The sequence below is a fragment of the Pelodiscus sinensis genome, chromosome 8 (assembly GCF_049634645.1).
Source record: "Pelodiscus sinensis isolate JC-2024 chromosome 8, ASM4963464v1, whole genome shotgun sequence".
NCBI lineage: Eukaryota > Metazoa > Chordata > Testudines > Trionychidae > Pelodiscus > Pelodiscus sinensis.
Genome location: NC_134718.1, coordinates 33,533,977 through 33,546,714, shown reverse-complemented (window position 1 = coordinate 33,546,714; position 12,738 = coordinate 33,533,977). Strand labels below are relative to the sequence as shown.

General features: G+C 39.5%; 1 protein-coding gene across 8 annotated transcripts in view; it reads right to left on the bottom strand.

The window, feature by feature from the left end:
- Window positions 1–368: 368 nt before the first annotated feature.
- Window positions 369–12,738, bottom strand: part of FAM149B1 (family with sequence similarity 149 member B1) — a 29,249-nt gene continuing 16,879 nt past the window's right edge. The window contains exons 10-14 of one of the 8 annotated variants that reach the window (XM_075935017.1): window positions 9,760–9,984; window positions 5,872–5,998; window positions 4,565–4,706; window positions 3,779–3,856; window positions 369–1,775 (exon numbers count right to left, since the gene is read on the bottom strand). In XM_075935017.1, the coding sequence (XP_075791132.1) occupies window positions 1,699–1,775; window positions 3,779–3,856; window positions 4,565–4,706; window positions 5,872–5,998; window positions 9,760–9,984 (649 nt within the window). In that variant the 3' untranslated portion in view covers window positions 369–1,698. Of the gene's footprint in view, window positions 1,776–3,778; window positions 3,861–4,544; window positions 4,711–5,871; window positions 5,999–9,759; window positions 9,985–12,738 lie in introns of those variants that run through there. The other 7 variants (XM_075935018.1, XM_075935019.1, XM_075935020.1 and 4 more) reach the window with 7 other exon arrangements.

The following is a 12,738-nucleotide window of genomic DNA, read 5'->3' as shown; positions in this document are numbered from 1 at the left end:
TACAGGACTGCTTGTTTTTAAAGTTACAGACTAATACAGCTACCCTTCTGAGACTTCATTAGCTATATGTTGTTTCATTCTATTTGTCTGATCTTCTGAGAAGATTTAGTGGTCTTAGGGAAGAGAACCACATTTTTCTTACAGATTGTGTTGTACAGCTCCTAGCACAATGGGGTTGCGGTCTGATTGATTCCTATGGAACACAGGAATACAAACCAATCTTTTGCCACCACTATTTTCTTTTTTTTCTGAACTGAGGATGGTTGAGCTAAGAATACCTGAGAGGGCTGGACTGGGAAGGAACTGCTTTTTCATAAACAGGAATTTTTGAGGTGAGGTCTTTACATCAAGAGCGGGAGGGAGAATAATCTGAGTAAAAACTTTACTAAAAGACAAGCAGTGGCTAATAGAATTTGTAACCTATTTCTGTTACAAAGGGGGAAGATAAGCAGCTGCATCTAACAGACTAATTGTAAAGGATTTTTTTTTTCCTCTGACCTCACAGACTTCTAGTAGTAAGGTGACTTGTGGCCATTAAAGAGCAAACTTGCCCTGGGCTAGTCATTCAATCTCCTTTACATACAAGATACAGGCTTCATGACTCACAATGAGAAACAGAAAAGCCGTTTAACAAATACATCTCCAAATTGTTCCTCCATGTTTTCAAATTACAAAAGCACAGATGAAGTTCAGAAAAGGTTCTTTTTAATTGCATATAAAAGTGACTCAGTTTACTAAAGACTCAGTTACTGTCTTCACACCATAGAAGAATTAACATTTCTTCCAAAATGATATTCCCCTCAATTTATGACTAGACATATTTACAGGTCTGGCTCTTACTGTGTTTAGTAAGATCTGAAGCTAATGGTCGTTAAGTCTAATTTGTTTCAAAGTGGAGAGCCTGATCTGCTAAAATTTAAAATATTTGATCAAGAATAAAGGAATCTTACTTTCTGTAGTGAATGGAAATAAATGTTCAATAAAAAGACTGTTTTTGACCCTTGAGGACACTTGCCTGACTCACTATTAGAGGTATTTGTCTATAAAACAGGAAGGGATAGTACAGGTTATGATTGTAAGTTAAAATTAGCAAACATGGAAGCACAACGTTTCATCTTTATTTGCTATCTTATTTTACGTAACTATGGCTTGTGTTCTCACCACAGGATCCACAGATTGTCAAATTACCTGATCATAGTTGCATAATTGTATTATATGCAATTAATAAGTTACTTATTTTGACAGCAATATTCGACCAGACCTAACAATAGTAATTAAGGTTTTTTAAAAAAATCTTTTAATGTATAGTAAGTAAATTGCTGTGAAAAGTGCAATAGTCTTTCACTAAATATTGCAGCCACTGCTGCAATAACAGGAACCAGAGAGTGCTGAGCTAACGGTCCTTTTTAATATGAAAATATTAGCAATGGCTTAGCAGAAAGTTTAGTAGACTTTTAGGATACAAGCTTTAGTGTTCACCAGAATAGCTAAGCTTGGTGTACAGGAAGAAAACTGAAATGTGCTAAGTACCCTACAGTCTTTGGCAGCTGCTTTAAAAAAAAATACAAAAATAAGATCTTTATGAAGGATCTTCAGTTCTTCTGTAAACAAGTTTGATATTGCTGAGATTCAACACTGATTCAGGAGGTTCCAGATGTGATCATTGCATCTTGGTGAAGGACAGATCCTTATTACCTATTACAGTCCTTGTCTGCTTCTTGTAACTGATCCACCTCGGGTGTGAGCTCTCACAGAACCATGTAGTTGAAGACCTACTATAAAAAGATTAGGTAACATTTTTAAAATAGCCATTTTAGTACCTATTAGAAGTCTTAAGCAGCAATACCATATACATCCATTTTTTCAATGTTAAAATATGCTTTAATTTATAAGTAACTGCATTAGTTGCATCTAAAAACCAAGACTGATTATGTACAATAATTTTTAATATACCTCTATGTGAAACTTTCTGGAGGCGAGAATGGTATTACAATCCTTATCTGAAACTTTTTATGTTACCACCACCACTTTTTCCCCCTAGCTTGATCATATTAACATAATGCTATATACACTCAACACAGGTAATACACAGTAATACATTTTAGGTTTGTGATGTTCAGAAAAATTATTTTCTAGAAAAGGGAAAAAAAAGTGTTAAGGTGGCTGCTGTATTATTGTGGATTGATCTGTGATGTGATCCATTAAAGAAGCTTTGTACCAAGAATATTTGGTAAATTTCAGTGCTTGCCAGAGGTGCAGCATGAGGCTGGGATAGTGTAATACTTACTACAAAACTGACTTTAATAAAAAAAAAAACCTAAGACACATTCTTCTTTTGGTCTAACTTCTAAACATAGTAGGCAAAGTGGCTTTTTGGATATGAATGTTTCTGCTTGAAAAATCAGTACAAAGTGTACATACAACACACACAATTCTGACACCTTATCTCCCCTATTTCTTTTCTGATGTTGAAGCATGCATCCCAATTTCTTCTTGTATCTCCCACTCAGATGTGCCCATAAGCACTCTCCAGTCTTGGCCCAATTCAGATACTCTGGTGGAGGTCAGGTTAAGTACTTAGGGGCATGGTCTCAGTATAGAGCAAAGTCAGGCTGGAGGAGGTGAGGGAAGCTTGCGTTAAAAAGGAGCTAATTCCCTGGAATCATGATGAAGAGGGACAAGCACATGCACCTTTTGCTCTATGGTCTTATTGATAATGCAAGTTACTGTGCAGCAAGCCACAGTAAGACTTTACAGCAGTTTTTTAAATCACAGAGTAATGTCCTGTGTGGACACTGCAAAAGAGAATAAAGTCCGGATGCTGGCTTGGCATACTACTCTTTTGAAGCTTCAGGGGTAACAGTTAGTCTGTTACAGAAAAAAAACAACAAATGGTCTGGTAACACTTTATAGACTAACAAAATGTAGATGGTATCTTTGGAAGTGTACTGTATCTGTGTCCTCACAGGTTGTAACTGCATGGCAAGCTGTTGTACTATAGGTTTACAACATTGCTTGCTGCACAATAACTTACAGTCTAAACAATAAGGATTTTAATACCCTCCCTCCACCAAGTAGGGAAGAGAATGGGGAGCTGCTGTTGCTAGAGTCAAGCCCATGTGCATTTTGTACTTGGAGAACTTACATGCAAGACTATTTCCAATGTTATTCCTTCTTGGGCTGGTTTCTGCTGTGCTCACTAGCTGGATGAGTGGATGCTCATAACACATGTATAGATATTCAAGGTAGGGATGTTAGCTAGCTTATAACTGAATAGTCATGTAACTACATGAATTATTAGCGGTTATATGACCATTGCATAGTCCCTGAGTATGGGGCAGGCAGCCAGTGCGCTCCCATGGAGCACCCTGACACTCAATCAGAGGCAGCAATACAGGGTGGCAGACGGAGTTAGTCTGCAAGGGAAGTCAGTTTCAAAAACAGCTCCTCTCATGAACTGGCTGCCTGCCACGCTACACTGTTGCCTCTGATACAGTCAATTTCTATATATTTTAATGAAAGAAGGATCATGGTCTACACTGCAGAAGTCCTTTGAATTAGTTAAACTTTACATAATGGCAGGAGAAAAACCACACAAGCCCCATATCTGTGCAAATTTGTATACAAAAATAAATCAGAAGTATAAATCTGAGGTAAAAAACGCACTGATAGGTTTTCTGTTCTTATTGCTGATATTACTTGAGCCTTGTGATTTGAAAGCAGCAAATACCCCACATCACACCCATTATTATTATTTCAGTCAATTTACTGCATGTACCTGTGCCTGCTGATCCTCTACTGGTCCCAGGTTGATTAGCATAATCAATAACTGTGCAAGAACGGTGATACTGTGGATCTGGCTGAAAGATAAGGTGAACTAGTTGTGCATACTTGCAGTATCAGGACTTTTTTAAAATGGCAAAGTGCCAATACTAAACATTTTATTACAACACTTTTATACTGCCTCATAAACCCAAATCTGATTAGCATAATGTATGAAAGAGTAATCTCATCAGGTTGTTTTCCCTCCTTAAATTGGATAGAGGGCACCACACCTCAAAAAAATCTACAATATATTTCTAGTCATTCATTATCATTTCAATTTCTGAACATACTCAATAGAGGCTTTAGGATCCCCAAATGTTCCTGATTAACAATTCAGCAATGCTAGAACCATAAATGGGAACCATGAGCTGTGCTGCAGGATTCAATAGTTATGAAGCTTAAAGTCTAGTTAAACCTGGCATGAGAAGAAATCATCTCTAAAGGAGAAAAGTGTAGTTCCAACATCTTAAAATACTGAGAATAAGAGCCAGCTGTGGGGAATTTACAGACACGGACACTTAACCTCTAGGAACTTGACTGAGTCCACATTGTCATTTCACAGGTTCCAAACTTTATATCTACCAACCTGGATAGATCTGAACTGGGGATCTAGTGGTGAAAGGTTCTGTATGCTGTCACCAATCTCTTGAGCCATCCAGTTCTCCATCAAATATTTACAAATGCTAACTGCTAAAGCAAAAAGTCTACCAAAGACTCACTCTCTATACCGTTTGGATACATTTGCCACTCTTTACCCAAAATGCATGAGTTGTATTAGGCCTGGAGAAATGATCAGGTAAGAAAAGCCTCTCCTGTGGCTGCTGATGGTTAATTTCATCCGCCATTGCACTCTGAGCTCGACTTGAATTCCCTCGGGATTTCTACCTCAAAGTACAGAAAAATTAACAATCAGACTTTTTTATTGTGACCATGCATTAAAGATAAAATATTGTAATCAGTGCCTAATCAATTATGAGCATCTTCATAGAAAATGGTTTCTACTTCCATTGGGTCTAAAAAACACTCAACCTTGTTCCAGATAGGGTGTGTCTAGACTACAGAGTTTTGTCGACAAAAGTGGACTTTTGTCGACAAAACTATACCTGCGTCTACACTACCGCTGAGTTCTGTCGACATAATGACGACAGAACTCAGCAGTTTTGTCGACGCTGGCAAACCTCATTTTACGAGGCATAACGCCTTCTGTCGACAGAGTTCTGTCGACAGAAGGTGTTATTGCATCTAGGGTTGTGTCTAGACTACAGGGTTTTGTCGACAAAGCAGCTTGCTTTGTCAACAGAACTGAATGTAGTCTAGACGCTTTTTGTCAACAGAAGCTTTGTCGACAGTATCTGTCGACAAAATTTCTGTCGATAAAAGCCTGTAGTCTAGACGTACCCATAGCTAGTTAAAATACATCAGCTTATTTTTGTATTACATGTTGGACCTCGCTGGTCCGGCACCTGACTGGTCCCGGATGACAGATTTTGCTGGACCAGGGAGGTCATTTCTGGCCTCCCCTCATACAGTCCCTGCCCCAGCCCTGGATGGCCACCGGCATCCATGCCAGCTCCCCACTCGCCTACTGCCAGCCCTGCTGGTTCCCCCCCTTCTCTGCTAAGCTGGGCAGCCCAGACCCCAACGCATAGCCCCACTGCTGCATGCTGGGCTCCTGGCCCCACCAGGCAGCCAAGATGGGTTGCACCTGGCAGCTCAGATGCAGGGAGCCCAGATGCCAATCCTCACTGGGACTCTCTAGTGCTGGAATATCCGTGGTCCATGGATGTTGCCAGACCAAAAAAATCCCAGTTTACAGAGGTTCACCCTGAACAGCATTTTATTAATATGATTGATGAAGAACTTCAAAGAACATTGGGATAATGTGAATAACAACAAAATATAAACCAAAATAAAAATATGATAAAGAATTTTTGGACTTGCCAATGCAATCTGTAGTGAGAAAAACAACTTTTTTAGCATGTCTCTCATTTCCAAACAATATAATTTAAATGTATTTTCATATGATATACCAAATTAGAAGTTTACCATTTGCCTTTGGGATCCCACGGTGTTCAAGTGTTCCACCACATCAGCAGTACTAATAGGTGGCAGAAGATTATTTCGGCTCAGGGGCATTAAGGAGGATGACAACAACTGGTCATGTGCAGTAGGGCTGGAATCCAACAACAACAACCAAAAATATACATTAATGCCAGAGATGGAGACCCATGTGAGCTAAAGTAAATGGAACAATAAAACTCCAGACAATACATGCAGAACTGTAATTTAAGATGCTGAATTGCATGGATAGTATAGGAGAACTGGGCTTCAAGGGAGAATGATGCACAAGTATAAACTTATTTTTTTTTGTTTTTACAGAATTGTCTTAGCCAGTTATTTCCTGTATTCCCTTGATAGCAGCTTTGGGACTGTTCTTCATGCATGCTGTCAAGGCAAACCTTCCAGAGACCCTGAGATATGTTATAGTCCAGTCAATGGTCAAAATACTAATCAGTGGCCACAGCTGTTTCACTAGATATCAGATCTTCACCACCCTAAGCAAGGTAATGGGAAAGATGATAACAGCCCAGTTTTAGCAACGTGTAACTACTTATCACTATATCCCTTCCAGATAGGTTTTAGACCTAGCTATGACACTGCGACAACACTGTTATTCTTTCAGATGATTTTGTGCCATAAACAATGGCAAGACAGCTATGCTAGTTTTACTGTATTTATCTAATGCCCTCAATATGGCTGACCACAAGACATCCCATCTATAGAATACAGCAGAAGTTGATGGCGCTGCTCTCACAGGGTTCGACTTATTCCTCTTGACCACATCTGAGGGCTGTGATGGGCAACTGTTCTTATCAAAAGCCCCTATCTGTGGAATCCCATGGGCCTCCATACCTTCCCTTCCGCACTTCATCTATGTGAGAAACCATGAGATGGTTGTGATGGTATGGGTTCCAATGTCGGCAATGTGTTCATGAGGCATAGCTATGTGTATCATTTGTACCTGAAGCAGATACCATCTTCTAGCTACCTCATTGTATAGAAGAAATAAGCACCTGGATGGATAGAGTCAGTAAACTCTTGACTCAGACTCTAGTAAGACAAATATTTGTGGGCAATAAGAAACTCTTGGCAGATTTTGTATAATCTGTATCAATTTCTTCTGTTGAAGGCTTCTGTCCATTGTTTAGGAGGTATGCCATGTTGGCTCTGCACTGTATCTAGATATCCAATCTGTGGCAGTGGCCAGAAACACCTTCTGGATCTATGTCTTTGTAGCCTCAAGAAAGGACTACTGTAGTGCTCTGAATGTGTGGCTGAGAAAGAAAGATATACAGAAGCTGCAGCTGGTCTGGAATGTGGAACCCCATTTCCTAAGCAGAATAGACAGACAAGAACATATTGTAAATGAGAATCACTGTATTAGTTCCTCAGTAGTCTGTTGAGTCCAATTAGAAGTCTGGATCTTTATCTTCTGAGCCTAAAAAGGACTGTCTTTTCCTCCACATCACCCTTGAAATAATGTGATCAACATGTACTCAGCTGTCAGCATGCAAAAGGAAGCTCATTAGTACTGGAGTCTTGGCAATTTGGGAAAGGGAACACTGCTATGGAACTCTACTATAATACTTCAGAATTGTCATGTTTTGCCTCTTTTACTGCTCAATTTAAGACACATATGTTTATGCTGCTTTTTGCTTAATAAAGACACTGTCACTTTCCCCAGAATGCCCAAAAAGGTGAGGTAAGAAATCAACACCAGACCGATGATACCCTAGAATAGAGAAATGTGTCCTAACAGGACCCTGTTGAAATGTTATGTGCCTGTCTGTAGTGCCTAGATAGTACTATATGTGTGGCAAAACATACAAATACAGACAGATATTGCTGAAATGAGTGTTTTAGCAAGAGAGTCTGCCAAACAGCTCTACTTCTTATCCTGCTTGTAACAAATTCAACTTTATAATTTCATTACAATAACAAAAAGAAAGATGTAGAAGGCTTGTTAAGGGCAAATCCCTTTTTTAAGAAGGTAAACTCAGACATGTTCTACCCACCAAAAGGCAAGTTCCGTATTTATTTTACAAAATTGATGGAATCAATGACATCTAAAACAAGAAGAGAGTAACACTTCTTGGCTTCTCTGTTTCTGAATGATGATCAATTTACAACTACTGCACAGAAGACACAAAACTCAAATTTTGACAAGCAAAAAGGGAAATGATTTTTAACAATTCTGCTTTAAATTTTATTTAACTGTAATGTTTAAAGCTACATACTATTGGTATTAATAATCTGAGATCTTATGGAATAACTACAAATATGGTAACAAAAGTGGAAAGATGTAAAAATTGCTTTGCTGCTTTGAAAATACTGCAATATATAGGCATCTTATAGATGAATAGGGTCCACTTATAAATGTTGGAGATATTCAAGAGGCACTGGGTATTATATGCATATTCTAAGAGTGCTAGATTGGCAGGACATTCTGGAACTATGTCTTACAAGATCTTAAAAGCATAACCAATTTTTTAAAACTCTCCCTGTAACCCACTATATGAATTTAGTACCTATGCTAAGAATAAAAGGGGTACTTCAAGAATTGTGAAATTAATCTATGGGTCTGAGAATAGCAAAGACAGACATTATAAGATTTTGGAAGGAAAAAAAAGAAGGATCATCTATTAAGTAATTTACAGCTGAACTGGCCATAATGACAACATCTGGAAAAAATATATAGAAGACAGGATAGATTAGATGAGTTTAAAAGAATGTGAATCTCCCGATAGACTGCAAAAGGAAAAGCCAAGTCAGTTCCAGAAACATATACAGAATTCTGTCACTAGCCTGCCTGCCAATGAAACACAAGAGAAAAAAAGATTTAACTCTGCTTTCTAAACAAAACATCTTTCAGGTCTCAATCCAATGACTCTTCTGGGTTTACTAGCAATGCTGCATAATATAATATTTTAGTTTGTCACAAGTAAAAGAAGCATCAGAGGTCAGTTAGGCCATGTCTACACTCCAGATAAGACTGAAGCAGCCGCAGTCTATCTTCCAGGGTTCAAATTAGCAGGTCTAGTGAAGACATGCTAATTTGAACTGAGAGGGCGCTCCTGTCAATGCCGGTAGTCCTGCTTCTACAAGGAGTAAGGGAAGCTGAAGGGACAGCGTGCACCCTTTGACTTCCCGCAGTGTGGACAGTAGTAAAATTCAAGTTAAGATACTTGGACTTAAGCTATGCAATTAACATGGCTAAAGTTGTGTATCTTAATTTGAACTTATCCCCTAGTGTAGACCAGGCCTTAAAGACTTTTGGTTCTGGTGGCTTCCTAGAATGATGCATTTTGGCATGTCACTTCTAAATCCAGAAGAGCCAGCTCTAACACTTCGGCAAAGGATGTGACACAGTTGCTTTCAAAATGTAAAAGTTTGTTTTGGATGCAGGCAAAAGACTAAAGGAAAATGAAAATTGCATCTAGATTTGATCCAAAGCCCATCTAGGTCAATGGGAGTCTTTCCATTGACTTCAGTAGGCTTGGAAACAGGCTCACTAATATTAGCATTCTCTGTAGCTATTATATTATACATATTTACATGCAACTCTTCTCCTCTCTCTAAGGTTGCTATTAATAACACTGTAGTTGCTCAAAAACTTATAAGGCTATCGCCTCCCTTATACAGCAATGCACAGCATCATAAGCTTAGGCAATTTTCAGAAACATCAGTTGCAGCTAAAATGTTAGGGTCTATTTTAGCAAATTTAGCAGTTTCAGCTTTCTTGGTAGGCATGATTTAATTTGCAATTATATATTTTTTAAACAAACACAGACATTTTCTCCATTTGACAGCTTTTTTGCTTTATATGGACTTGGTTCTATAATTTGTAAAGTGAAAAACTGTTTTTAAACATACAGTCGTGTTCCTCTGATGACTTCATCTATGGTTCTTGGCGTCCCAGAGCGAGAGTGGTTAGGGTTGATAGGATGCAGGGTACGTGGTGGTGGGTTGCGTCTTCTAGCAGAATGAGCAGAGTATGACAGAGAAGATGTACTGAGCTCCAGAGCCCGATTTGGTCGAGTTCTTGTTGAGAGGATAGAACTGGAGCCTGGCCTCAGAAGAGGCTTGTCATCCAAATCTCTAACAACAGAATCAAGGAACCAAACAAAATATACATAAACATGATCATTGTAACAGGTTTCATACTATTGGCACAGTCCTTGTGTAAAAACCACAATTGCAACATTATATACTAATAAAGCTGGTACATTTTTGAGGGTTATGCTACCCAGAAATAGAGCAAAGAACAGAAAAAAAGTAATTAGGCTTTATTTTTAATTATTATTAAAATGTTCCAGATTGAAGAGACTGGAAATTGAAGAATTACTATTATTTACAGAACAAATGCACAACAACACAGAGTGAAAATGCAAATTACATCCTTGGCTTTGTTTGTCAGCCCATATCAAATAGGTTTAACTCTAAGTATGAGAGGGCACAGTAGTTTCCATTGCCCTCAACCTGAGATCGCCCTCTTCAAGGTAACAAAAGTTATACCGGCTAGTGCTGGACGTGATGCAGACATCAGCTCACTAAGGGTGCGTCTACACGGCACCCTAAACTCAAAACAAGATATGCAATTTGCGCTATACAAATTGCATATTTTATCTTGAATCTATTTTGAAATAGCTTATTTTGAAATCTGGCTTGTCTATACAGCACCAAATTTCGAAATAACATGCTATTTTGAGCCATCCCTTATCCCTCATGCAACGAAGTTTACTGGGATGGCAAAATAGCGTGCCTGTTATTTCAAAAAATATTTCAAAAGAATGGGTGGCTTGTGTAGACATGGGGTAGCTATTTGCAAAATAGCCGTGCAGTGGAGACATACCCTAAGTCAGGCATGTCCAAAGTCCGGCCCGCGGGCCAATTGCGGCCCGTGTTCCGGTTTAATACGGCCCCCGCTTCCTCCCCCTCTCCTGGCTCCCTGGCGCTCTTTTGAACTGGCGCGCCTAGCACGCCGCTTCCGGCCGCGCCGCTGCCGCCCATGGCCTCTGCGGTCCTAGAGCCTGCCCTGTAGGGCACGTCCACAGCCCCGCTCCCCCGCTCGGCTGCGGGTTCGCCCTGCCCCCGGGCCGCCGTGAGGCCGGTGTGCCGTGCGCTCTCCGCCTGCCTCCGACCCCGCGGGCCCTCCGCCTTGGGGCTGAGAGTGTGGGGACGGCCCTCACGCATGTTCACTTCTTCAAATCTGGCCCTCTTTGAAAAAAGTTTGGACACCCCTGCCCTAAGTGATAAAACCAGCCATATTTAAAAAAAGAAATGTTAAAAGTTTAGAATTAGATAGCTTAATGGATCAGTGCATTACTCTTTCATCTCTGTAGACCAAATTGAAATGCATATTTAGATCAGTAACAAAAAGTTGCTGAGTTTATTTATTCTATTAGTTGCATGTTACAAAACTACCACATAATTTACCATTTGGAAAGAGGGCCCTTTCTTAAAGATAAACTTAATAAATGAAACAGCAGGCTTGTTATAAATCCAGACTGTGTTATATTACCATGTGTTATGTTGCTAGAGTGGTAAGAGGAAACTGCTATAGCACTCGCTCGCGGCATGACTCATGCAAGCCAAATGGTATCTGTCTCTTAAATGAGCATCCAACCACTATACTTAAAAAAGTCCCCAAACTTTAACACTATCCTTTTAAAAGCTTCAGAGGGGTAGGCAAGTTAGTCTGTAACTGGAAAAACTTTAAAAAACAATGAATAGTGTAACAGGACCTTAAAAACTAACAAAACATGTATATGGTATTATGAGCTTTCATGGGTACAACCCACTTCTCCAGATGAATGGAGTTTTAACAGTCCAGTTCCAAAATAAATAGGGGATGGGGAGAGGAGGGGAATGAAGGAAGGGAAAAAATAGTGAATTAGAGTGTTTGTGTTACATGAAGCTGACAGAGGAGATGTAAATTGTTCTTAAGTACCCATTGTTGTTTTTAAGTCATTAGGATGTGGACAGTAGTGTGCTAGCCAGGAAATGTCTTTATTCATAACATTGTGATGGGTCCCAAACTTGTAAATGAAGCTTCAGGGAGTAGCCGAGTTAGTCTGTACAGAAAAAAACAACAAATGATCTGGTAGCACTTCATAGACTTACAAAAAATGTAGATGGTATCATGAGCTTTCATGGGCACAGCCCACTTCTTCAGATGACCAGAGTTTTGAGTTTAGGATGTGCAGACCCAAAATAAATAGGAGGGGGTGGGGGGAAGAGAAAAAAAAGGAGGGGTAGGAGACAGGGAGCAGAGGGTCCACTACCTGTGTATTTGGCTTGTGGAATTGGCCTGAAAGAACACGGTGACTTTGAGAGCCATTAATGAGTGCCCAGGCAGGTTAACATGCTCTCCAACAGGTTTCTGTGTGTTGCCTTTTCGGATATCTGATTTGTGTTCATTAATTCTTTCCCATAGAGACTGTCCAGTTTGGCCATTTTTCAAGTACTTCATTCAAGTTTGGGACCCATCACAAAGGTATGAATAAAGATATTATCTGGCTAGCACACTACCTTTCACATCCTAATGACTTAACCAACCAAACAATGGGTATTAAGAACAATTTGCACCTTCTCTATCAGCTTCATATAACGTGAACACTCTAATTCACTATTTTTTCCCTTCCTTCCCATCCTTCTCTCATCCCCTATTTATTTTGGAACTGGACTTTATTTTGGAACTGGACTGTTAGTACTCCATTCACCTGAAGAAGTGGGTTGTACCCATGAAAGCTCATGATACCATCTACATGTTTTGCAAGTCTTTAAGGTACTATCCTTTTAGCTACCCTTTTGAAATCACAGCATCTTTAACACTTTTATATCCTGATTCAG